The following is a 24639-nucleotide window of genomic DNA, read 5'->3' on the forward strand; positions in this document are numbered from 1 at the left end:
CAATTATATGATTCACACAGAGTGCACACGGTCCATGCAACCTGCTATGTGAAGTCTGTTGTGGCTGGTGTAAGTTTTGCCTAAATCATGACTCTCCTATTCAATTCTCCGACACGAAAATAACTAAATCAGGCTAGCCATGTGCGCTAAACATCAAATGAGATGCCGAGGCACGTTACTGATACCCCTGTAGCCTTGAGTCTTGACCTCAACTTTATTTGCCCCGGTCCCTCTAGCAACCCCTTCTTCCTTTATTGTATATCTTCATTTCCCTTTTAGCGACCCCCCTTTGTATCCGATCGCGTGCTTACTAGCTACATCCAGTTCTGCAGTCGGTACACGACAACGCCACGATGGAGTCTTCGCCCTCCGCAATGCTGAAGCTACTGCTTCCCAAAACACCATTCATATTCAAGACTGCGCTGGCACATACTCTGAGATTTTCGGAAACATCTTCAAAATGGGACTTGCGCACTGAGTTGACCATCAAAGTCCTTCGTGACATGCTCGGCCCCAGCAACAGAATGACCCCCATCACCAAGTTGCAACACCTGACCACCAAGGACACCGGCGTCAAAGGCACGGTGTGGGTGTCGAAAGTCCAGCTCAAGACTCCAGAGGAAGACGACGTTCGACAGCTGCTCTTCAAAGCCATCCAGGACATGGGCGACGGCACCGAAAAATGGACCAAGTGCGATATGCACAATGTAGAAGGCGAATGGACCGGTGGCCGCGCTGGAGTCTCGGACACTGAGCCTGAGCCCACAGGTATGAGTGAGCGAGACAAGTACGGAAAGTTGATGGGCGAAGTGAAGAGCAAGGTCACGCTCCTGTATTTCCATGGCGGCGCAATGTACCTTCTAGACCCGGCAACCTACCGACACGTCACAGGAAAGCTGGCGCGCTTGACAGGCGGTCGAGTTTTCAGCGTGAGATATCGCCTGGCGCCGCAGAACGCATTCCCTGCTGCAATCCTCGACGCATTCATGGCCTACCTGTCTCTCCTCGCTCCACCGCCCGACGCGCCCCACGAGCCCGTACCCGCTGCGGAGATAGTCTTCGGAGGCGACTCAGCAGGCGGCTTGCTCTGTACCTCGCTCCTCCAGCTGCTCCTGCAGATCCATCGCTCCCACAGCGGAACCGGTCTTCCCACCGTCCGTTGGTACGGGAAAGATGTCGAGATTCCGCTCCCAGCGGGCCTCGCCCTTAGCTCTCCCTGGCTCGACATAACACGCTCACTTCCCTCCGTCGAAGGACTGGCAAAGTACGACTACCTGCCGCCCCCTTCGCACACTCAGGGTATGAACTACCCACCAGACGCGGCCTGGCCTGCAGACCCCCCGCGCGCGGATCTGTACTGCGAGGGCGAGGCGCTCAAGCATCCGCTCGTATCGCCCGTTGCAGCGAAGGACTGGTCCAACTCACCCCCGACGTTTTTCGGGCTGGGAGAGGAAATGCTGCGTGACGAGGACGCTGTCCTGGCGAAGAGAATGCACCAGCAGGGTGCCGTTGTAAGGTGGCGCGAATTCGAAGCCATGCCGCATTGTTTTGCCATGATGTTGGACTCGCTTCCCGCATCGAAGACGTTCTTCGAAGAGTATGCCAAGTTCTGCAGTGAGGTTGTGGACGGCAAGGCTGCGTCAAGCGACGGCGAGAAGCTGCTGGCCAAGTCTCTCAAGAGGGAAGCTGTTGCGTTGGACAATGTGACACAGCTGACTGATGAGGAGATTGCGAAGCATATGCAGGAAGGACAGGGGCGTATTTTGAAGAAGCATGGCGCTGCCGCCACGGAGACGCGGCCGATGCTATGATAGAGACGTGAGGCTGGGATGAGACGGACGCACATATACCCGTGGATACAAACATAGAGCACGTCTTGTTAGAATGTCGACATAATCTAATTGCAGCCAGTACGGAAGTGGTATGTTTGCATGGCGCGTGACCATATCATTGGAATCGCCAATCCTGTCTACACTCGTCACGCTGAAGCACTTGGCTAAACTACCTATCTCGTTGCGATTTTCGCCTGTTCAAACCCTTCCGCTCAATGCTGCTCTCCATACTTGTGCCAATTCCCGAATCTGTCAGAACGCCCGCTGCGGAATTCGGTATGGGTTCCTCCACCAGGAAATCATCATCCTCGTCATCGGCTTCAGCCTCTTCCCTGGTGGGTATATCTTCGAGTGCCGGCGTAGCTCGCTCCTCCTTCGGTGAAGAGGATGAGTAACGAAGTGGTTGCTGTGTAGAAAGAGTCGGGAACGCGCGATCGGTGTCGCTCATTGGCGTCGGTGGTTCTGATTCCGCAGGCTCAGTCTTGGGCGTAACGGTGCCCCGCTCGGTCTTCACTTTCTCTCCACCCTGCGTTGTATTCTCGTCGTCGACTGTGCCCATGCAAAATGCAAACAACGCCCATGTGAAGAGCAGTACACCCATCTCGACCCCCCAAAACACACCGATGAACACCGCGGCCGAAGTGAGTCGGTGGGTGTACATGACCCACCGCAGACCCTCCAGCTTCGCTACGAACCTCACGCTCACCCGATACACCTCGAGCGGGGTCTTGGACCGCAATTCTAGTCGGATCGAAGCCGGCACATTTCTCCATCCTTTCTCGAACTGCACGCCCTCCATGACCATTACGCTCACCGTCTCGCTCTCGGTCCCCCACCCGACAACATACAGGGGGAGCCGCAACGCCCGATAACACATCTCGGTCAGCCAACTCCTGTATGTCAGGATAGCAGGCCGTCTACTCCGTGCAAGGACCTCCGTTTTTCGCAAAGCAGCCTGAGCGGCCTCTTCTGGGGAGATGCCCTCCTTGGTTGTTCCAGAATTCGGGCCCTGTGAGTAATCCTCCACTTCCCACTCGTCCTCCCATCCCAGCAGCGACTTGATGCCAGGGGAACGCGTCCCGGGACCCCGCATGTCTAGCCCAACCATCCAGTTCCCCGCTGCAAGGTTGTTCTCGCTGCGCGGTAGGACCATGGTGACTTCGACATCGTATTTCTGGCGGGAGACGAGGCCGTCGATGTTGGCGATGCCGTAGGGTTGCTTGGGGATCCGAAGGTCGACCGGAGGTGTATCGCGCGTAGTCGCTACGGAGGGGGAGTGCTCATACTGCAGGTATACCGGCACCTGGAGCCCGCGGATGGGAATGTAGGCGTAGTAGAACGAGGTGTACGCTATCACGGCGGCGGCGAACAGAAGCGAGGACGTGAGTAGGAGGAGCAAGGTGCGGAGGTAAGTCCTCAGGAGAGGTGGGGACGTCGCTATGCGGAAGGGTGTGAGTGATATGTCCTGTGCATGGGTCAGTCGAAATCCCCAATCCTTGCTCAGTCGCGCAGGGTGCCCCAGGATCGCATCCAGAGCGTGCCACTCACTTTGACAGAATCGAAGAGCGCCCGAGGCGCACCATGTTTGTTTTCGACATCGTCCATTGCTCGTCCTGAACAACACGCGACGCGCGTGTTTTGGCTGCGAAGTTTCACGTGAGACAAACGTTCCGTGGTGAAGTGACGTCGGTGCGGTGGAGCTAGAGCTTGGGCCCGTCCGATGCCAGATCGGCAGGGTACGCTCAGACCCTCGACGCCTTGTGCACGCCGAGCGTCTAAATCGCACACAGGCGCCCGCCGCATAGCGCAGATACGATCGCCCCAGATACGCTGCGTCTCGCTTGACTTACTGACCCGCGTTTCTCTCGACCTTTGATGATAACTCTCACTTACATCACTGCATTATCCGCGTAGCATGGCCTTTCATGTTTTAAGTTTCATTGTTAACGGGCGAGGATGAGAAATTCATCAATACTCCTACACATAGCCATCTCAGAAAAACGAAAAAGACAGAATCTGGAACGAAAATGCCCCTGTCCAACCGGTACCCCGGACCCAACAACCAACACCTGCAAGAAGCTGCAGGATAAGCACTAAACCGTGGTGTGCGCCGTGAGGCTTGTCGATCCAGACCCGTCAAGATACACGCCAACCAGAAAACGCTGACAACGCCATGGAAAGCGTCGCGGGTGTCGCCCAGATCCGAAAAGAACAGAATCCGCGCACATCGTTCGTGAATGCTTGTTCTGGAAAGAATCTAAGAAGACAAAGCATTCGTAACGAGGAGAACTGTAGGACAAAAGGAAGGGGGAATCAAAGTAGCAGCGAAATGAAAGTATGTTCAAAAAGAACCTTGAGACGACAGTCCGTGCATGAACAATCGTATCGACTTTTGCTGGGCCGACCGCGTGGTCCGCTCCAGGAAAACTTTTGGTGACCATGCAATGCATAACCAATTGTGTATTAACGACACAGTCGTAAGATATTACCAGGAAAGAGGGCCGTGGGTATCGTAAGGTCATTCGACAGTCTCCCGAGAGATTGTCGTCAAATCTTCCATAAACCAGATCTCCAAGATGTTTCATGACGAAGCTCACGGAGCCAGTCAACACTCATGACTAGGTGAATGCTCCCATTCTCGGAGCGCGAGGAGGATTCATGAGCGATTTGTTGAGCCGAGATGAGGCCTTGGTAACGCCACTCAGAGGAGAGCTGGCGTTGACCATAGGCGAGCTGGCTTGGAAGGGCGACTTAGCTGTCCTTCTCGTCGGCCGCTTGCGAAGCGGAGTCATGAGAGTCTCGGCCGACTTCCCAGATCGGACAGGACGGGAGACAGAAGCTCGAATAGTTGGATCGGAGGGTAACTGGGCGATATCGCGGTAGCGGTTCTGATTGTTACGGAAGGCAGTAACTACTCCACGGTCGAAATGTTGGAGCATCGCGTCAGAAGTTGTTCGCTTGCGAGTGGTGGGCGTATCGACCATGGGTGTAGACATGGCAGGGGTGGAACCCGGCATCGCCGTCGTAGAGACCGCCGGGGTAGCGGGGATGTCCGTCTCATCATCGTCCTGCTCCACGTCCGTGGCATCGACGTCGGATCCGAAGTCCATGAAATCCGTGATGTTGAGATCGTCTTCGTAGTCTTCATCCTCGGGATCATCTTCGTCGTCCAAGACCGCGCCGTTTGTTCCAATGCTGACAAAAGGGTAGAATGCTTCCGGTGGTCCTATGCTGTCGGTACCAAAAAAGTAGTCGTTGGAAGGAGCCGAGCCGAATATCCCGGTGAGCATGATGTCCGAAGTTGTGAAAGGGTTGCTGAAGACCTCGTTGCTGACTTCGCTATCTGAGGCATTCAGTTGTGCTAGCGAAGTACGAGGACTGTCATTGGCATTGCTGGTGGAGCTACTCTGCGCACCATTGAGGGGAACCCAGGATATCAGGGGAGTTCGCGGGCGATAAAAGGTAAGCCTCTTCGTGGTGCGGTTAGTGAATGCGATGGCTTTGCTGAAATCCTCGTGGATGAAGATTCCGCGAGTTGGGGGAATGGCACGGCCTATGGGTTTGGACGATCGCTCGAAAGCTTGTGGACTGTTGAACCTGGAACCAGGTGCTGAAGGAGGCTGACGCAGGACTGATTTCTTGCGTAGCGGTGTTTCAGGAGGGGCATCCGAATCGGACTCGTATTCATCAGTAGTATCACCCATGTCAGCTAGAGTGGGAAGTTAGTCTCTCAATAGGTCTATTAAATGGAGATAGCATACTTTCATAACCACTGGACCCGGGGTCGGAAGACTCCTCAAACTCTTCGGCTCCTGCAGTGCTTTGATGTAACTCATCTTGACCGAAGTCCCAGAAAGACATCTCGGATGCAGGAGAATCATAATCACCGTAATCCTCGTCTTGATCATATTCTAAAAGCTGAGACAAGCTTGCAGGTAGCTTATCCTGATCAAGGAACAGGTCAGGATAGAGAGAACTGTCCAATTCATCCGAAGAGGAGCTTGAGCTGTCCGACATCTGGACTTCATCGTCAAAACGGACACGCTTAGTAGAGCTGTCTGAAAATTTCCTCTTGGCTACCACTTCAGGCGACGTTGGTATAGGAGCCGGTTCAAAAAATCGGGCAAAGCCCATGTCGGCGTGGTTCACATCATAGGTCTGGTCCAGTGGTGCAGTGAAGTCGAAGATGTTGTCGCTCGCCAGGCTATCGAGGCTCAGTCGCCGTGCATCATTGAACTGATTGATGAGAGCAGAAGTACCGTGCTCCTCTTCTTGAATGATGAAGCTTTCTTCTTGATGCTCAATATCTTCTATTTCGGAATCGTCATCCTCAGGCACGAGGTTGACACCGCTGTAATCTTCGTCGTCCGTCTCGATAGCGTTCTCAATGTCATTCATGTCCTCGTTAGCATTCTCCTTGTATTTCAACAGAGGCTTGAAGGTGCCGTTGCTGAGCTTCCGCGCCACCTTGCGTCGGGGGAAGCTATGGTTGTCCAATTCATCATCTCCAAACAACACTGAGGTGTTAGAAAGGTTGCTGAAGGTACGCTTCTTGTTCCCGGCTAGCAGGCTGCTAACGGGGTGTTTGCTGACAGTCAGCCCCGTTTCGCCAAGAACTGATTCTTCTTCGGCGTGTGACTCGTCTTCATCGACAGGCTCGATGTAGATTGAGGGGCGTATCCCTTTACCTTTGCCCTTGCCACGGCCATGAGACGGGGCGATTGTGTCTGGATCTTCTTCGTCCTCTTCCAGGTCGTCTTGAGCAGCACTACTGTCTTCGTCGTCATCCTCATTGGATGCTTCATCGGTGGTAGCTTGGCCATTGCCGCGGCCGCCCGCATGGCCGGTGTTATTCGGGGCGGCTTCGTCGGATGAAGCGGAACGCTGGTCGCTTCTGCGGACGCCAGCGGGAGTGTCGTGTATGGGTTGGTGCTCATGCAGATGTTGACCACCCAATTCGACCATGGCGGGGCGCGATTGGGGTGAATGCGCCATTGAAAACGTCTGATATTCTTGTCTTTATGCGGTGATATGCGAGATGGGATGCAGGTTCGCAGTATACTAGAGACGAGGAAGGAGAGGGGAGAGAGAGATCGGAGTCGAGGTCGGGAGGTCGCAGGGGTCAAGATAGTAACGTTCGGTAGAGTATGGTGTGGTGTACTGGGCGCAAGGCTCCTAACTATGATGGGCCTTGGTGGAAGTCGATTCCTGTTGGAGATGTCCAGCAGAACTGACAATAGTGGATTGGCAGCGCAGGGCAGACGATAGATCAATCTGGGTACGAGTGCGAGCAGAGGTGCTTCACACAGTCGTGGATTGTTATCGTCGTAGAGGTGTGAATACTCGTGAGCGGCCGGCTGGAACGGCCCACATGGATTGTGGGCCGCCCAGAGGGAATTTAGAGCTCAGCGATTGCCTGCGGCATTGTCTCGACGAAGATGGTGTGGTAAATGGGTTTGTGGTCTCTGTAGAGGATATGGCGACTTCGTTGTCTGTAGGTGGTATGGAGCGTGAGGAGCGGGATGGGCGCTCTGCTCTTTCCTCAAAATTTCGGGAAATCTTGGCCCGCCTTGCCTGATAGGGGTAGACTGGGATGCTAGCGCCGTATGCTACCAGCGGTGAGATTGATCGGACAGTCACAGCACAAAGTACGAGCCAACCTCAGCGCAGCCAACAGCCCAGGATCATGGCCTGCGATTAGTCTTCATGGTCTGAGTCCCCCAGGCGGCAGCGGCGGTGGCTGTCTCTCGCCGCGCTCGCTCTGCGACGGACTGCGAGGAGGCTCCTCGCTGTCGTGTGCCCCTCGCGTTGAGGACAGGCCCACTGGCCATTCCCCACCAAACTAGGCCCTGGACGGATCCAGCGAAGATTCAAAACGCTTTGATGAGGACAACGGGGCTAAATCCAGCGTCAGGCAGCTCCAGAGGGCCGCAATTGGCCGGGCTGCAGACGCCAGCCTGACGAGCCCCGCGCATCCCAGAAGACGTGCATGCATCCGAGGACGTACATGCCTCGCTCGGACTACCTGCGCTCAGTCCACGACGAATTTCTCCCCCGCGTCGTCATAGCCAATTTGCTGCACGACAATCGCACCCGCCATCGCAGGTGCTACCTGATCAGCACGCGGAAACGTCTCCATAGATCATCGTTCAGATGCTTCTGTTGACGTCGCTTGGCCCCTCGTCGCACCTATCGATACGCTCTGGCTCCGGCAGAGAAAGGGCGGTGTAGCGGTGCAAACGCAACCGTGCCAGGAGCGTACAGCAGCGGGCCGCGGACGCTGTCCATGCATGTCGTCTCCAAGCCTAAAACATGGGCCTGTATATAGCCTGACCTTCTCGGGACCGCTCAGTGCAAGCTAAGATTGCTTCGAGGGCTGACGGCTTCGTTGAGCAGCTCCTTTCCTCTCGCTCGCGGCCAGCGCCGGCCTCGAACGAGGCTCAGCATCTGCAATGACCACACGCCAGCCGTTGGATGCTCCACTTGTCATTGGCCGCTAGCTGGCCTCGTTCGACTCCACTTGACGCTGGCCGAATTGCGCTGCAGACAGCCACATCAAACGTGTCATCGGACCCTGAGACTGTCTGATTGGACCGCTAGCCCTATATCGCTTGAGGTACTCACCATCTCAAGTATGACCGATGCCTCCTATTCGTTGGTGTGTACGAAAAAGCCAGATATACAGCGGGTCAAGCAAGAGTCAGACAAGGCTGCCGGAGTTACACAGTGCATGTGCCTAGGTAACAAGGGCGCTCACGTGTACATGTGGGTCGAGTAATTGTATTGAACATTTTACCAAAAAAAACTATATTCTAGGTCCGAGGCAACGCACTTCGCCGGCCTGGCCCATGTCTTTACACCACCGGCCCTTCCTCCCAAAGCTGTAGCGTCGCCGCAGACGCCACCGGAGCCGCAAGACCAGCTAGGTCCGCAAGACTGCCCAGATCTCGCATGATATCCTCATAGTCGAACCCCATGTAGTACAGCAGTCTCGCGGCCCACTTGAGCGTCTCGCGCATCTCACCGCGCTTCGCGAGGAGCGCTTCTTCACCTCTACGCTGGAGCTCTTCGTGCTCCTGCCGCACCTTTCGCAGAATGGCCCAGACCGTTTGTCGATTGGCGTGCACACGCCCTTGTAAGATGAGCGTCGCCCCCGAGGTCTTGTGGGCCTCAATGTTTTCCGGCCAACTCGCGTACTCCTCTGCCTTGGTGGGGCGATACTTGGACATAGTAGGCAACCCACCAGGGGCCCTGAACGGCTCGAACATTCGAGGAGCTTGGTAGCACCACTTCTCCACGACTTCCTTGGCTTTCAGAGTCCCGTACCCATCAAGCACCCCACTTAGTATGATGTTGAATTCGTCAGTGGACAGCTTGATATCCTGTTGTGCCGCGTGAGCAAGGAAACCTGAACAGTAGTCCTTCCATTCCGCATGCACAGATGACAGTACAGCAAGAATACAGTACAGCTCGTTCCGCATGTCGTTCAAGAATAAGTTCTCCCATGTGAAGAGCATGTTCGTGAACGCGCTTTTGGCATCTGCCTTGGTGGCTTCCGCTCCCTCCCTTTGTGCCGAAACGCGGAGCAATTCTGCAGCAAATTGCGCGAGAATTTCGGGCTTCACCTTGAATCCTTGGGACTCCAGCGCGTAATTTTGCATTCCACGCACGGATACCCATCGATGTAGCTTGATCTGGCTACGCAACAGTGCGGTGAAGAACTCGTGTGGCATGCGATGTTTAAAAGGTTGTCCTGGAGTGCTATCGGCAGTGCTCGTCTGGTTCACAATCTTGAGTACAAGATCATGGTCACCAGCCATTGTACCAAAACGGATGATTGATGCGGCCATGACAAAGTTCCCATACATGCCGGGCCGGATCAGTGGTCCATCCAAGTCTTTTGAAAACAAGAGCCAGCGGCCCAGGTCGTACATATTGGCAGAGGTGATGAGATCAAGAAGCTTGGCCAGTAGCGGCACAGATATCTGGTTCTCGAAAGCCGGAAACTCGATGGGAGGCACTCGGCTCGTGAAATGCTCATTCCGGCGAAGCGGTATAGTCATCAAGACTGTGAAAAAGTGCGCCAGTGACTTCTGCTTGTTCTGATCTGTAAGCTCTTGAAGCTTCTCCAACGTACTCATGGCGCCCGCGATATCGCCAATGTTGATGTATGATCGCATCGTCCGGTGCAAGAGGCTGATAGGTAATGTGGTCGGCTCAAAGAAGTAAGGTGGTTCGGACTCCGTTGCTGTTGGTTTTGAAGATGCATTCACAGCACTGACTTCCGAGCCAAACTCGGATGCCAAATCTAGAATGCTCAATAAGATCTCAGGACGCTTCTCCGGAACAACACTGCCCGATTCGAGAAGACGCAAGATGACCGAGTCCCAGGTTGTGGACCCTAAACTGAGCAGATTGTGGTCGAGAAATTTCTTGAGGACTTTGATGCGATCGACAAGATGCTCAGGTGAGATCCCTCGCGCACCAACGCCCAAACGTACTTCGTTCACGAGTCCGTCAACGATAGCGGTGACGACCTCACTACTGATTTTTCGCTGAGTCCGCGCTCGTTGATCGCCCTGGGGGAGGCTTTCTGGACGGTTTCCAAACAGGCCCCATCCTTTCTGAGTGGCGGTTTTCTGCTCCTCTCGCTCGGCCTCGAGCAGCTCTTTCCAGCTCGTGAGGACCCAAGGTCGATCTCCTCGGTGAGAAGCAATTTCCTCGAGGATTGCAGACCCATCCATAGTCCAACCGCCATGAAGGCAGGACCAAAGCACCAGCTCGAGCCACAGCTCTGGAGCTACTCCTGTGACTTGTACTTTGTATCGTGAGCCTGGTATTTCATGGCCTAAGAAGTATGATGCATTGAGGCGCTCGGTCGCAGTTTTCACAGAGGCTTCGTGGGCTCTCCACTGCGCATCCGAGAGGGCCGTCAGGATTTTGGACGACAGAACATGTAACGTTGGAGGCTGCTGGAGAGCATAGTTGTCCGGCTCCGGTTTGTGTGCGTAGACGGAGCCTGGAATGAGGCCCTTGTGGTGGAGGTAGGCCAGAATTTCGAGCACATGATGCATGATCGATGTGTGATCGGGCTGCTCCTCGGCGGCGGCCAGGATCATAGTGCCCAGCGTACGCCAGAGTTGTCCTAAGGCTCGCTTGATCAATCGGTGTCTCGGCTCGATGGTCTCTGGAATGGAAGTGAGCCCATTCAGATTATGGGCCGGCTTGGTAGGAATCGAGAAAGCAGTGCGAGGCGGTTGGATCCTGAGAGCATCGTTTGTGAGCTCTGAGAGCGACATGTGCTGCTGTTCGAGAGGAATTGCAAGGCCAAATGACTCAAGTTTTACAGGAGCCTGTGTCGACGCCTTTCCAGCACTAACAAGCTTCTTAGCAATCCAGATAACAGCGTCCCAACGCTTCTCACTCAGGCCCACATGGCTCAGGATATCATGAGCATAATACTGAGCGGCGACCAAGAAGTACGCAATGTCTGATGCAGTCACCAATGTATCACCCGCTGAAGAGGGAGCAGATGTCGCTGGACCGTTAGATTCGTTCGATTGATGACGGCGGAGGGGTGGTGGGAGAAATGGGTCTATGGCACGGAGCCAGTGCTGGATGTCGGCGCGCACATGCTGTGCAGGGAGCGGTATACACGAGCCGAGCGGCGGTCTGGTGGGGTTCTGCGGGAGGTCCCAGGCGGTGCCTTTGTAGGCTATCTCGAGGGTACGTTCGGGATGGATGGGGTTGGCGTCTGCGCTGGCCCTGCGGCGTTTTGCGGAGAAGGGGCGACCACGGGGGCGAGTGCAAGCGGGCACGAGAAAGGCAGGGACGGTCCAGGATGCGGCGGCCTCTGCGGTCGACGGACGGAATGTGTGTGCAAGCGCGCTGCGGAAGCACGTATGGACCGAGCTCATTGATGCACGGTGGCCTGCGGTGGGTGTGTTTGCGCAGTGTCGCAGGCGGTGGTTGCGCGCCCCAAACTTTTTCAGATGCATGCCGTCACCGTGTTTGCGACGCGTAGGGCCCGAGCGCAAGCTGCATAGCAACTTCCCCAACCCATACCTCGCCCTTATTCAACAAATATTTACACTGCGCACAAATCGCTCGCGTCACTACCTACATCCTGTCCACTCTCTCCCGTGACGCGCATCAACTCCGCCAGTCCTCTTTAGACACGCAGCGCACCAGACGCGCTTCTGAACATGCCATACCGCGTGGGTAAGTCACTACACGTGCATTGCGAAACTCGAGAAGATGAACCCTTGCAGAACCTAACTGCACGCAGAGGAATCCAAGAATGCCCGGGCTGGTTGCAAGAATACCGAGTGCAAGAAAGAAGGTGTGAAGATTGGGAAGGGTGAGCTCCGCTTTGCGACACAGGTCACCATCCAGGAGCACACAAGCTGGGCATACAAGCATTGGTAGGCTGTGAATCAATCTAAAATGGGTTTACTCTAACGTACCAGGGGCTGCGTGACGCCGGCACAGGTCGCCCACCTTATCGAGGAGAGCGGAGGCGATACGGACATGGTCGATGGCTACGATGAGCTTCCTGCAGAACTGCAAGAGAAGGTTGACTTCGCCCTGAAAAACGGGCACGTGCCCGATGAGGATTGGAAAGGCGTAAGTAAAGCGATCTTCCCGCAGCATCACACTATTCACTCTATACAGGATATCGAGTGCAACCGACCTGGTCAAAAGGGCTTCCGTCTCACCGCAGCTCAGAAGAAGAAGCTTGGGAAAGGCGTTGAGGTAAGGAAGTGAAGATTTCATTATTCTGCGCGAAACTAAGCGAACCTGCAGGACGACGAAGAAGCTCCCGAGCCCAAGGCAAAACGAGGTCGTGCCAAGAAGGAGGACGATGATGAGGAAGGCCCTGCTCCCAAGAAAGCGCGCGGCAAGGGCAAGAAGGCCGCTAAGCAAGAGGAGAATGAGGAGGAGGCTGCTGAGGAAGTCGAGGCACCCAAGCCCAAGCGTGGCAAGAAAGCAGCCCTGAAGGACGTGGAAGAGCCTGAGCCTTCCAAGGCCAAGCGTAGTCGGAAGGCAGCGCCCAAGCAGGATGTCAAAGAAGACGACTCTGCCGAGGAGCCAGAGCCGCCCAAGGCCAAGCGGGGCAAGAAGGCTGCAGCCGACAAGGCCGCCCCGCAGAAGAGGTACCACAGTGCTAGACACCGTGTTTTGAATAAGCTGACATGACTTAGAAGTGGTAGGAAGAAGGCCGCCGTCAACTATGAAGAGGAGTAATTGTTTCGGCTAGACCCGAGATTTAAGTGCTTGTTAGCATGGCACCATACAGGTTCATATAAGGATCTTCACAAGAGGTGGAATAATTGCAACAGTGTTCATTCAAATCGTCGTACTTGCGTGTATTATAGATACCCACGCGAATGAAACGTTTGGTCGTAAGCGGAGCATTTCATGTATTTCGTGGCTCGATCTAAGTCAGGTGCGTAACGATTCACGTCATGTTTATTGCTTTCGACTAATAACTTGTCACTGTCCTCTTTCCCTTTGCTCCGAGCTTACCCTATTTGGCTGAAAGACGCGTTGTCAGGGCGTCACGATTTTTCGTGTTAGCGCGTCAGTTCCGACACGATATCGACATCATCAGAATGCGATCCCAGCCACCAGATTAGCGAATTTGAAAGATCGATCTTCTGCAGATCTGCATCTTGTGCCTGGTGCTAGGCGAAGCGGGGCCTTCGTTGACGTTCGCTAACCTGTGGTAGCGCCTTGGAGAAACAGTCGCCGGGGTGACAAGAGAGTTGTTAGCTGGATAGAGGATGGTCTGTACCTGGTAGAAACGCCGAATATCCCGTCCATCGAGGGTCTAATAGACGATTCGCCATTAGATGCGTTTCGCGACAGCGTGACGACGTCTGAGTTATCCGAGAGCCACTCGCGTGCATTGCGCAAAAATGTTCCTTCTTTTGTCTGCCGTTGCTTCGAACGCACCAGAGCACTATCAAGCTCCATCAGCGACGACTCTGACGCGCAGACTAGTCTTTACCACAAGTAAGCATGGGCGTCAAGACGATCATGCAACCAAGCGCACCCAACTTTCTTTGTTCCGAGCCATCCCAGCCATCTGCCTCTATCGACTAGGTACCGCTCATTACTCGATCTGTTTGCCACACGCGAACCTGGCCCTCTCCGGTAGGGCTACCCCGATTAAAGTATAGCGTACCATGTCGATACCAGATCTTCTATGGCATCATGTTGTCATGATCAAATCGCATGGAAGGCTGACGGTCCGATCGACCCTTCTTTTCTACATTGCGCCGTCAGAGGCTTTGATAGAGCACCGTTCCCATGACGTATCATGTTTACCACCACGCATATAAATAAACCTTCAAATACTTCTCAATAACTGGTCAAATCAGCAATCTCATATCAATAACAAACAACAATCAGCAATCTCTTACTTATCCTTACACGCCATCATCTTACTCTTTCACGAACATGTCCTCCAATGAGCAGATCCCCATTGGCGATGCCGGCGACAACGACTACGCCAGTCGTACCGGCCAGAGCACGATTCCCGTCCAGCGTGACGAGGCCCCTGTAGAGGACCCTTATGGTTCTGGAAATGCCGACTCAGATGAGCAGCTTGGTACGTTCATCTGTCTATTCGTACATGGAGGTACGCTTACCAAGTGCAGAGCGCGATGAGAAAGACGCTATCGACAGCTCCAACATCATTGATAGCCGCACCCGCGGTGCTACAAAGCAGGCTGGTACTTATGCTGAGCCTGGTGATGATGAAGGGCTTCCTGGGCCCGAGGATGGCACATCTGCTGGCCGTCAGTAGAACCCTGATGAAAGTTGATATAAGAATTAAGATCCAACCGGGCTGTATTTTTAATTATGAATGTACATGCATAATATTATCTATTGAAAATCCCTTTCGGAGCCCTTATGTGTGTTCCTTGTACCTTGATTTCGTTTCCGCAGAACCACTCAACCTTGCCTACTCTAACTAGTTTTAGATTGATGGAGAGGCACTCCACCTCGTATAACTTAGTGATGCATCGACAACCGCTCCATTGATACAATTCTTATATCACAACTCACGTATGATTAGGTTCCGAGTATCCTTATCAGCCGGCACAGCTATTTCGAAGAGGTAGGATTTTATTCCTGGTTGAAATCGTAATCTTGAGAGTGAGGGCTATTATATGTTACCATCACTGATGCTCAACACGAACACTAAAGTAACATGTGTGGATCGATGTCAGCTAACGCCTTTAGCTTCAAAAGAAACCACAAGCTGTGGCCCTATACTGGGTTGACTTATCTGGGTGAAGGACGTTTCTGGGCAGTACGTAACTGAGTCTGTCGGCGTCCTTCACCTCATTACTCCAGCAACTCCAAAGGCAAGTGCCAAGCTCTTCCGTTTGTCGCGACCCTTACAACTTTTCAACCTGGCCCCTGCCTTTAACATCCGCTAAGCACCGTTAAAACATGGAATCGTTACGTTCGCGCAGGTATGTTTTCAAGTCCGGGCCCGCGATAATTATCTGGGCCCCATCCCCTACCCCTGCCCCATCACCTTCCCCAACACCAACCCCGAGTGCACCGAAAGTACACACCTGCGTCATGGCCAAAAAGGAGCTTCCCCCTGGCACCCAAAAGGCCAAAGGAATGGAAGTCAACATATCCGGGTTCTACGGCATCCATCCAATTGAGACGGGAATCGCGTACTGGTACCGGGGACACTACCTATACTCGAAGGCCGGCGTGTCCGTCGAACCGATTCCGTTTGCTACCAAGAAGGGAATCCACATTGTCGGAACGACGGTCGACACTGCACCGCCATTTCACCCGCTCGGTGTGCCTGGCACTCGCCACGAACCTGAGGTTGCCGCACTGCACCGCAGCATGGCGCATGCCTGGGAGGACCAAGAGAAAAACAAGAACGAAGATGGCGGAACTGGTGCGTTCGAGGGCCAGACAGGCGGGATCCCAGGCATGACACCGTCCAATCGTGGAGCAAATCGTAAGTAAAAGGTGGAAAACAAATTGGCGTGCACTTGAAGGCGTGAGCCAGTGGCAAGAGCCCATGTCGCGTGTCTCAAATCGTACTGACAACCGCATGTAGCCGCGCAATGTGGTGAGTCTTCGAATTTGTCAGAGGGCCACTTTCGCCTTGAGATCCCCAAGAACGAAGCGGAGAGCCACTACAATGATCGTGCTATGTTCTTAGCCCAGTCCGCGCCTGCTTCTCACCGCGGAACACCGACTCCGTCACAATCAGGGACACCGAAGCCATGGGGAACGCGCGCCGCGTCGCCAGCGCCGTTGGGTACAGTGGCGTCAACATCTCAGATGGAGACATTGTTGGAGCAAGGACGCGTCATCGACAACCTTCTTGCACTACAAAAGAAACGTCCAGGTAAGGCTATGAGTGACGGGAGGCCGTAGAGCAGAGCAAATGACAGCTACAGATCTTTTGAACCCCCACGCGGTCAACTCATACCTGAGCGACTTGAACAAGGAGTCCAACCAAGAGCCGTCTCGTCCTGGTTCTCGTGCCACGAGTGGCATAGCTCTGGCAGAAATCAATCCCACACTCCATCAATCGCCGTCGCGTGCCCATTCCCGCGTTCCAAGCGGCATTTCTCTGGCAGGATCCAATGACACACTGCCTCGGTCGCAATCACGTCATCCTTCCCGTGTCACGAGCGGTATCTCCCTGGCGGAACTCAACGACGCGCCCCTTCAGCCGCCAGATCGTCCGTACTCACGTGGTTCGGGTGGTCTTTTCCTCCTGGGTAACAAACCCAGGGTCACCTCGAGTAAGCAAGGTCAATTTGATTTCAGCAAATTACGTGCTCACCATTGCAGATGTCTCGTCCAGCAGTGCTTCCATTCACAAGGATCTTCCTGGTCCCTCGATGTTCGACCTCGTCCAGGGACGACAAAAGTCTGTGCAGCGCACTGGTCGTACCCGCTCAGACAGTATGAAAGCTGCTAGCCTTGCCCTGAACGAAGCGTTCAACGACTTCAACAAAGATAGCATCGAGAAGGGACCGAAGAAGACCGGATGTGGCATCTTGAAATGCTGCGTGCACGGCGATAACTGCGACGGAGTCACGGTGATTAATGAGCACCTTACCTTGCAGAACATGAAGGTTAGGGGCTTGAAAGAGGACTATCCTATGGTGGCCAATGAGGGTCGGACGATGATCGATTGGTACGCGCTGATGAATGAGGAGCGGGACGCTGGAAAGTGAACTTTTTGTTTGCTTGTGCAATGGATGATGCACTGTTTTGATTATGTGTTTGATGTTGAGATCAAAGCTCTCTTCCTCTCTGCGTAGTAGGTTAAGCTTTTTGCATGAAACTGCTGGACTGGCGGTCTTCCGGGCCCTCAGGCCGCTTAGTCTCCTTTCCTCCAGATATCATACCATACAATATTGAAAAGTCCCAATACTCCTAACATGCATTATACAAATTACTGTTGTCCGGGCCAGAGCTCGTCCGCGATGCTTCGCACGAGTTGTAGCTTCTTCCGCATATCTTCATATCCCAACGCATTGCCTTCAGCATGGCTTGCAAAACCGCACTGCGGACTGACGCAAAGCTGCTGCAGTGCATCTTCCTTGGATTGGCCGGTTCCTTTTGCTACGAAGTCGGCTGCTTGGTTCACGCGAGCAACCATCTCGTCCTTGTTCTCGAGCTCGGGGAATTTGGAGGTAACGACACCCAAGACGGCATTTTCTGCGCAAGGTCAGTGAATTTCCATGATGCGCTCGAATGCAAAACATGAGAGTGCACTCTTGACGTACTGTTCTTCGGCAAATAAGTCAACGGCTCAAAGCCACCAGCGCGCGGGGTGTCATATTCGAGGTAGTAAGTGTCAACGTTAAGGTCCTATAGAATGTCAGAAACGGAATTGTCCCCGGGTGAAATGACATTTACCTGGAATAGTTTCTTTGCAATCTTGTCGTACGCGCCCTCGGAAAAGTGGCGGCTGCCAACGTAGTTTCCACGGCACAGATGGATACCGAGATGCATGTCCTCGGGTCTCTCAAAGCACTTGTTGTAGAATTGGACGTACGCATCGAACATCTCATCTGCGGTCTTGTCATTGCCCTTGTCGGCGGCCCAGCCTTCCAACATAGCCTCGGAGCAGAAGTAGGCGAGGTTCGGGTCATCGATTTGTATGTTCCTGATTCCCTGGTCATGCAAGAACTTCAATTCTGCCTGGTATGCCTTCGCTACATCCTCAAAGTATTCCTCATCGTTGGCATAGACCTCCTTGGGGTAGGCTTGTCCAGCCCTGTATCGGAAGTGATACCACGAGGGGGAAATCAACGTAATCTTGATGTTCTTCCATTCGCTTTCGGGCACCAACTTCTTCATAATGTCGACCTCGCGCTGGTTACTCGAGTGTCCAGGGTGAGAAATCTTGCCTGTGCACACCGTGACCTGGTTGGGGACCTCCTTCGACTCGAAGAACGATTTGACATCGGGCGCGTACATTCGGAACATATCCTGATCATAGCCCTTCAGGACACCGAGCTGTAGCTCCTTCATGCCATTGAGTTCTTCGAAGAAAGTGCCCCAAAACATATGTCTGGTACCATGCTGGTCAGTTACCGTCGTTGGTCTTCGCGCTAGGAGAAATGCGTGAAATACCTAGTGTATTCACCACTGGACACCACGTGGAGTCCTGCATCCTTCTGCGTCTTAATCACTTGCTCGATGAGCTTGTCTTCCAACGGGATTAGCTCCGATGCCGGTGCCTTGCCAGCAGCAACATCGTACCGCTTCTGCACGAGCTCTTGCGGGCGAAGCAACGATCCGACGTGTTCAGCCCTAAAGGGTGGGCTCCTCTTAGCAGCGGACATATCGAATTGAGCCTTGGAAACCGAGAAGTACGAGAAGATTGAACAGGAGGTCGAATTCGAGTCGTGAAGACCCTGTTGCCCCTCATTTAATGCCCCACCACCGCTTCCACCACATTGCCCCGCCGCAGCTCCGCGCAGCTATGTTCAGCCTGCCATTCATCCTATTTGGCATGTCAGCAAAGGGGAGGAGCGGTCATTCGTCTTACTCGCATAGCCCTAAGCCTTCCTGCACGTCAGGGTGCGGCTCCCGCGCCTACGGGAGCTGTGTAAGCGCGGCTCTGCCGTGTGAATGAGTCGCCACCCGGTCGTCGGATGGGAGACATGGTGGTACACAGACACACAGACCACAACTGGCAATAGGCAGTATGTCGGAGATAAACCTTGCCATCATCAAATATGCGTCACAGCTGTTTGATAAGCATCAAGGAGGTTGGAGCTATATCCGAATGTCGGTTCGGTTGCTCTTGCCCCGCAGCTAGTACATAAAGGATGGCGACATCATGCCCACGTTGTCGTCAGTTTCTGTTTCCTGCTCTAGATCTGTACACTCGATACCATCCGTCTACTTCTATTCACATTTACGCCGTCTACCTCTATTCACATTTACAACATGACCCGAATCCTACTTACTGGCGGAAGCGGCTTCATCGCTGCTCACACCTTGGATGTGCTGCTAAAGCGAGGACATTCCGTTGTTACTACAGTGCGCACCCAGGAGAAAGCCGACAAGATCAAGGCAGATAACAAGAGCGCTGTCGACAGCGGCCAGCTTAGTTTCGCCATAGTACCAGATATCGCACAGGAAGGCGCATTTGACGAGGCTGTTGTATCAGACCCGCCCTTTGAAGCAGTGTTGCACACAGCGAGCCCCTTCCACTTCAACGTCACAGATGTGCAGAAGGTGAGCGCAAGCCAGAAAGAAAGTAAGCTTCGCAGCTGACCAGACAGGACCTTCTTGACCCTGCAGTCATTGGCACCACGGGCATATTGAAGTCGATCAAGAAGTCAGCTCCTTCAGTTAAGCGCGTGGTAATAACATCATCATTTGCCGCCATTGTCAACCCCGGCAAAGGCAATTGGCCAGGCCATGTCTACTCGGAGGAGGACTGGAACCCTATTACACACGAAGAGGCTCTAGAGAGCCCCCAGGCTGGATACCGAGCCTCGAAAACCTTCGCTGAAAAGGCAGCCTGGGAGTTCCTGGACAAGGAAAAGCCCAACTTCACCATCGCAACAATTAACCCACCGTTAGTCTTCGGACCAATTGTAAGCGGCAGTCCGCACAACAGGCCATGCACAGTCACTGACACGATAGTACAGATTCACGCTCTCGACAGTTTGGAAAACCTTAACACATCAAACCAGCGTATCCTGGCAGCAGCACAAGGCAAGTGGAAAGACGAAATTGCCGCTACCGGTGTGCATCTGTGGGTTGATGTACGCGATGTCGCGGAGGCTCACGTCGCCGCGGCGGAGAAGGAAGCCGCGGCCAACAAGCGGTTCTTTACATTGGCCGGCCACTTCTCAAACAAGGAGATCGGTCAGATTGTTAAGAAGCACTTCCCGCAGTTCAAGGACCTGCCTGCAGAGTCGACACCTGGAGGTGACTACCCAGAGGGAGGAATCAAGAACTACTTCTCGTTCAACAACGAGCGCAGTGTCCAAATCCTGGGACTGAGGTATAAGACGTTTGAGGAGAGCATCGTCGATACGGTCAAGTCCTTCCAGGCGAAGGGCCTATGAGGAGAATAGCGAGATCGAATGAGACATGAATGTAGACGTTGCGTAGACGACTCAAATAGATGTTTCCATGGTCACTGTCCCAATGAAGTCAGCGGAAGTTCGCATAGCATCGAGAAATGTGTCAAAGTAGGATTGTCTCAGATTGTTGAGCTTGACATGCTTGTTTGAAACTTCATCGAAAACTCAGAAGTTTAGAATGGTTTATCATCATAGGGAGGTGCGCGCGAAATGGGTTTGACTTACACTACAATCCGAAATCGACTTGAACCATGCCCTGCGTGAGACGAAGCTATTGGCGGTCGGCACAAGGTGCTTTGAAGGTGGAGTTGAGAACTGAAGGGGCTCGAGGTGAGAAGCATGAGAAAGAGATTAAGAAATTGGCCGCGGAACAAAGAACGGCCCGATGGAAGCTGCGGCGCTGCCCCACCACCGTGTGCCTAACACTCGAGCGCAACAGCCCGACAACGACGACCCGAGCAACTCTTCAAAATCTGCGCGCGCGCTCCTGACAAACGACTCGCCACACCCACTCTTTCTTAATTCTAGACTTATACCGTCAAGATGGCAGCCGGTAAGTCGCCCAGCGCATACCCCTCCGCCAAGGGGCCCCGCGCCTGTAAACACGCAAAGCACTTTGCCTGCAGTGACTGACGTTGACCCAGAATTCCAGACGATTGCCGGTAATCAGCCCCAAGGCTCTCTCGATGCCCTGCGACCCTCGACGTCTGCCACGACGCTGCTCCGACCTTATTGCTAACGTTGTTCGCTAGAGCAATTTGTGGACTTCTACTATGACACCTTCGACAAGAACCGCCCTGCTCTGAAGGCGCTTTACGTATGGCGATCCCATGTTTGGTGGTCGGATAACATGGCTGACTCTATGTAGCGCCCGCAGTCGATGCTCACGTTCGAGCAGCAGCCTGTCCAGGGTGCAGATGGCATCGTCGAGAAGCTCACGGTATGCGCCTTGTACGGCCTACCGCAACGCGAATACTAATGCGCCCAGAACCTCCCCTTCAACCAGGTCATCCACAAGGTCGCGACCAAAGACGCACAGCCCTCGGCCGAAGACGGCATCATCGTCTTGGTTACCGGCGCTCTGCAGGTGCGGATATCCCATTCAGGGCCTTCTCTCGTTGGAGATGCTGACGGAGGCACAGGTTGATGGACAGGAGCAGCCCATGAGCTACACCCAGGTCTTCCAGCTCAAGAGCGAAGCCGGAAGCTGGTACGTCTTGAACGACATCTTCCGCCTTGTATACCCCGCCGCATAGGCATCCCACCATGACCTTCTGCGTGCCGACCTCGGTCGGCGGATTTGATCTATCTAGACGAGATGGTGAGAGTGATTATGAGAGATGACTGCACGTTGGACGGCATATTGCATGGAGCGGAAAAGGGGTGGATGCCATGACGCTCCCCGGGGTTCAGGCACTTTCTGGGTGTCTCTTCGCTCTGATAGATTGGACGAATTGAGCCACTACTTTTGTCAGTTCCCGTCCCTTTTTAATGATGTTTGTTATCCGACGCGTAGGATTGTTTTCCGTGGTGCGCCTGGGGCTGGCGCGGAAAACGGGCGCTCGGCGGTCCAGTCGGCATTTCTCTCCCCGCACCTCGAGCTGTGTGGATCAAGTCTTATCCGCGCATCACTGCCGAAGCTCCAGGAGCTTCGCCCGTAGCCGCCATGCATCTCATCCACGGCAACCAGCTTTTTTCTTCTTGTCGTAGCCCTTGCCTCCGTTCTTTGTTTCAGAACCTTCCCTCTCTTGCTCCGCCTCGCTTTCTTCTCCTTTAACAGTGTGATTGGCGTTATATCGTAGCATTTACACTTTCCATGATGGCGGGTTTTGTACAAAAGGGCGTTAAAAACATTTTGCAAAAGAACCCCCACGATGTTGTCTTCCTGTCTGCTCTCCGAACGCCTGTCACAAGAGCAAAGAAGGGCGGTTTGAGAGACGCATACGACCATGAGCTGCTCGCAGCTGTGCGTACCACCGCCCTCAAATCGCTTTCGCCGCCTGAGCTAAACATCTATACTTTTAGGTCCTGAAAGCCACCATCACCAAGTTTCCCAACCTCGACCCCGCGAAGATCAATGATGTTTGCATCGGTACCGTCCTGTCCGAACTCGGCGGCTCGAAAGCAGGCCGCATGGCCGCCAATCACGTTGGTATCCCCACCACCACATCGTTCAGCACAGCGAACCGCGCTTGCGCATCTGGTCTCACTGCCATAACCCACATTGCGAATGCGATTGCCGTCGGGCAAATCGACGTTGGCATCGGTGGCGGTATGGAGAGCATGACACGCAACTACGGCAGCAGGGCTATCCCCACGGAGCTGTGGAGGGAAATGAAGGAGTCGCCTGTGAAGGAGGCCAGAGATTGTATCATGGGCATGGGCATCACGGCCGAAAACGTGGCGGAGAGGTACGGCGTAAACCGCGCAGACCAGGATGCGTTTGCGACCGAGTCGCACAAGCGCGCGGCAAAGGCGAGGGAGTCGGGCCTCTTCGACAAAGAGATTGTGCCTGTCACCACGAGGTGGATTGATCCCGAGGTCCCGGAGAGCGAGAAGGAGATTACGGTCACCCAGGACGACGGAATCCGGCCCACAACGACGGTAGAGAAGCTGGGCGCGATGAAGCCAGCATTCAAGAGCGACGGTACTAGCACCGCAGGAAACAGCAGTCAGGTATCTGACGGCGCTTCTGCCGCGCTGATGATGCGCCGCTCGACTGCGGCTGAGCTTGGATTGACATCGCACATCATTGGCAAGTTCGCTGGCTCGCAGGTGGTTGGGTGCTCGCCGGACGAGATGGGAGTTGGACCTGCGCTGGCAATTCCGGCGTTGCTGGAGTACACGGGAGTCAAGAAGGATGAGGTGGATATCTGGGAGATCAACGAGGCGTTTGCCAGCCAGGCGTTGTACTGCATACGGAAACTGGGGCTGGAAAATAACATGGATAAGATAAATCCCAATGGAGGAGCCATTGCGTTAGGACATCCGCTGGGTGCGACCAGCGGCAGGATGCTGGCTACTTTGTTGCATGAGATGGCGAGGACAGATAAGCAGGTTGGCGTGCTTAGCAAGTGCATTGGAACAGGAATGGGCATGGCAAGTTTGATCATTCGGGAGTAAGACTAGCAGTATCTGTAAACAATAGAACGTAGAGGTCTTGAGCTTCCCATACTTTGCAAGTGGTCAACACACGAGCTCTTCACTATGCCAGTCCGTCCGTCTGAATATATTCATACTTGAATCATGTTGGGTATCTTTCGCACTGCTTATCAGCTCGTTCACCACACATTGGGACACGAGCTCAGTCATCTGTCTTCTCGCCGCCGATCTTTGACTTCTTCTTCTTCTTGTTCTTCTTCTTAGCTTTCTCGCCGAGAATCTCATCCAGGTAGCTTTTTGGCTTGGCCTTTGGTGGACGTGATACGGGCGTATGGTTTTTAATCCCTTCGGCCTTTTCCTCGGCAAGCTCGTTTTCTGGCCCATTGGCCATGGCGTCAACCTTTCCCCCTAGATCTCGGGACTGCCCGTCGGTTTTGAGCTTCTTTGAGCGGAGACTCAAGGCTCTTGATTCTTCATCTTCATCATCGCTATCCTCTTGCTTGGCTACTGGTGGAACGGTGTGTCTCTGGCGCCTGGATCTGAACGAAGCTGCTCGGCCCTCTTCTTCATCGCTTTCGTCCTTGGCCAGTGTGGGTTTCTCGGGTTTTTGTGGCTTGACCGTGGCAGCATGCTTCTGTTTAGCGGCCATATGCGCTTTGGCTGCTTTCTTGCCTATCAGGTTCTCGAGTAGTCTCTCATGTGAGGTTGGTATGCGGCTGGTGAAGCTGCCATCTTGCACATCCTTGGGAATTATTGCACCGAGCCCGAACCTACACCTACCGTCAGCCTGACGCCATGCAAGCTCGCATTGTCCGGGAGACACACGATTCGTCGTCTCCGTCTCCTTTGAGGTCTGCAGTGCTGGCCTGCTCGATTGCCTTCTGGTCATGTGATTCTGCTACTGCGGGCGCGCTGTCTCCAAACAGGGCCGCGAATTGCTGCTGCTGGAATCTGGCAAGGCCGACAGCGAGCTTATTGGACAGGACCTCGCCTTCGCTGTTCCGTTTTGACATGTCGAGGGCTCAGTCAATAAACAGCCGGCCGGGAGTGAATGGTCGACCATATCGAGCGCGACTTTTTCTAAC

The 24639-nt window shown here is 54.0% G+C and overlaps 13 protein-coding genes across 13 annotated transcripts; 7 read left to right on the top strand and 6 right to left on the bottom strand.

The window, feature by feature from the left end:
• Window positions 1–180: 180 nt before the first annotated feature.
• CC84DRAFT_1257159 (acetyl-hydrolase) lies at window positions 181–2000 on the top strand (the record flags this gene model as incomplete). Its single annotated transcript, XM_018184702.1, has 2 exons — window positions 181–1758; window positions 1912–2000. The coding sequence occupies exons 1-2, from the start codon at window positions 354–356 to the stop codon at window positions 1998–2000; spliced, it is 1494 nt and encodes a 497-aa protein (XP_018038630.1). The 5' UTR covers window positions 181–353.
• On the bottom strand, window positions 1882–3565 carry CC84DRAFT_1140853 (uncharacterized protein). The gene is made up of 2 exons (XM_018176299.1): window positions 3381–3565; window positions 1882–3297 (listed from the first exon to the last, which is right to left on the bottom strand). The coding sequence occupies exons 1-2, from the start codon at window positions 3435–3437 to the stop codon at window positions 2002–2004; spliced, it is 1353 nt and encodes a 450-aa protein (XP_018038631.1). The 5' UTR covers window positions 3438–3565; the 3' UTR covers window positions 1882–2001.
• Window positions 3566–3637: 72 nt separating this feature from the next.
• CC84DRAFT_563849 (uncharacterized protein) lies at window positions 3638–4588 on the bottom strand. The gene has a single exon (XM_018186708.1). It carries the CDS (start codon window positions 4415–4417, stop codon window positions 3926–3928), a length of 492 nt encoding a protein of 163 aa, XP_018038632.1. The 5' UTR covers window positions 4418–4588; the 3' UTR covers window positions 3638–3925.
• On the bottom strand, window positions 4451–6827 carry CC84DRAFT_1085518 (uncharacterized protein; the record flags this gene model as incomplete). Its single annotated transcript, XM_018174103.1, has 2 exons — window positions 4451–5541; window positions 5594–6827. The coding sequence occupies 2 exons, from the start codon at window positions 6825–6827 to the stop codon at window positions 4451–4453; spliced, it is 2325 nt and encodes a 774-aa protein (XP_018038633.1).
• A 1819-nt stretch (window positions 6828–8646) lies between these two features.
• Window positions 8647–11776, bottom strand: CC84DRAFT_1162240 (uncharacterized protein). The gene has a single exon (XM_018177946.1). The coding sequence runs from the start codon at window positions 11747–11749 to the stop codon at window positions 8687–8689; it is 3063 nt and encodes a 1020-aa protein (XP_018038634.1). The 5' UTR covers window positions 11750–11776; the 3' UTR covers window positions 8647–8686.
• Window positions 11777–11934: 158 nt separating this feature from the next.
• Window positions 11935–13142, top strand: CC84DRAFT_570108 (zf-PARP-domain-containing protein). The gene is made up of 6 exons (XM_018186719.1): window positions 11935–12053; window positions 12121–12256; window positions 12302–12458; window positions 12507–12587; window positions 12639–12988; window positions 13037–13142. The coding sequence occupies exons 1-6, from the start codon at window positions 12038–12040 to the stop codon at window positions 13077–13079; spliced, it is 783 nt and encodes a 260-aa protein (XP_018038635.1). The 5' UTR covers window positions 11935–12037; the 3' UTR covers window positions 13080–13142.
• A 1155-nt stretch (window positions 13143–14297) lies between these two features.
• CC84DRAFT_1257164 (uncharacterized protein) lies at window positions 14298–14646 on the top strand (the record flags this gene model as incomplete). The annotated part of the gene is made up of 2 exons (XM_018184703.1): window positions 14298–14448; window positions 14498–14646. The coding sequence occupies 2 exons, from the start codon at window positions 14298–14300 to the stop codon at window positions 14644–14646; spliced, it is 300 nt and encodes a 99-aa protein (XP_018038636.1).
• A 756-nt stretch (window positions 14647–15402) lies between these two features.
• On the top strand, window positions 15403–17119 carry CC84DRAFT_1257165 (uncharacterized protein). Its single transcript, XM_018184704.1, has 4 exons — window positions 15403–15834; window positions 15937–16230; window positions 16283–16633; window positions 16683–17119. The coding sequence occupies exons 1-4, from the start codon at window positions 15435–15437 to the stop codon at window positions 17069–17071; spliced, it is 1434 nt and encodes a 477-aa protein (XP_018038637.1). The 5' UTR covers window positions 15403–15434; the 3' UTR covers window positions 17072–17119.
• A 14-nt stretch (window positions 17120–17133) lies between these two features.
• On the bottom strand, window positions 17134–18996 carry CC84DRAFT_564230 (methionine synthase-like protein). Its single transcript, XM_018186711.1, has 4 exons — window positions 18480–18996; window positions 17760–18417; window positions 17627–17711; window positions 17134–17558 (listed from the first exon to the last, which is right to left on the bottom strand). Exons 1-4 carry the CDS (start codon window positions 18689–18691, stop codon window positions 17293–17295), a joined length of 1221 nt encoding a protein of 406 aa, XP_018038638.1. The 5' UTR covers window positions 18692–18996; the 3' UTR covers window positions 17134–17292.
• An 84-nt stretch (window positions 18997–19080) lies between these two features.
• Window positions 19081–20507, top strand: CC84DRAFT_1162245 (NAD(P)-binding protein). The gene is made up of 3 exons (XM_018177947.1): window positions 19081–19592; window positions 19640–19957; window positions 20012–20507. Exons 1-3 carry the CDS (start codon window positions 19302–19304, stop codon window positions 20432–20434), a joined length of 1032 nt encoding a protein of 343 aa, XP_018038639.1. The 5' UTR covers window positions 19081–19301; the 3' UTR covers window positions 20435–20507.
• A 488-nt stretch (window positions 20508–20995) lies between these two features.
• On the top strand, window positions 20996–21708 carry CC84DRAFT_1214794 (putative nuclear transport factor 2; the record flags this gene model as incomplete). The annotated part of the gene is made up of 6 exons (XM_018182671.1): window positions 20996–21005; window positions 21097–21114; window positions 21205–21269; window positions 21321–21392; window positions 21441–21539; window positions 21595–21708. The coding sequence occupies 6 exons, from the start codon at window positions 20996–20998 to the stop codon at window positions 21706–21708; spliced, it is 378 nt and encodes a 125-aa protein (XP_018038640.1).
• A 203-nt stretch (window positions 21709–21911) lies between these two features.
• CC84DRAFT_564008 (3-ketoacyl-CoA thiolase B) lies at window positions 21912–23666 on the top strand. Its single transcript, XM_018186709.1, has 2 exons — window positions 21912–22418; window positions 22478–23666. The coding sequence occupies exons 1-2, from the start codon at window positions 22269–22271 to the stop codon at window positions 23573–23575; spliced, it is 1248 nt and encodes a 415-aa protein (XP_018038641.1). The 5' UTR covers window positions 21912–22268; the 3' UTR covers window positions 23576–23666.
• Window positions 23546–24600, bottom strand: CC84DRAFT_1203699 (uncharacterized protein). The gene is made up of 2 exons (XM_018181846.1): window positions 24380–24600; window positions 23546–24324 (listed from the first exon to the last, which is right to left on the bottom strand). Exons 1-2 carry the CDS (start codon window positions 24565–24567, stop codon window positions 23757–23759), a joined length of 756 nt encoding a protein of 251 aa, XP_018038642.1. The 5' UTR covers window positions 24568–24600; the 3' UTR covers window positions 23546–23756.
• Window positions 24601–24639: the final 39 nt, after the last annotated feature.

This window comes from Paraphaeosphaeria sporulosa (assembly GCF_001642045.1).
Source record: "Paraphaeosphaeria sporulosa strain AP3s5-JAC2a unplaced genomic scaffold CC84scaffold_3, whole genome shotgun sequence".
Classification (NCBI taxonomy): domain Eukaryota; kingdom Fungi; phylum Ascomycota; class Dothideomycetes; order Pleosporales; family Didymosphaeriaceae; genus Paraphaeosphaeria; species Paraphaeosphaeria sporulosa.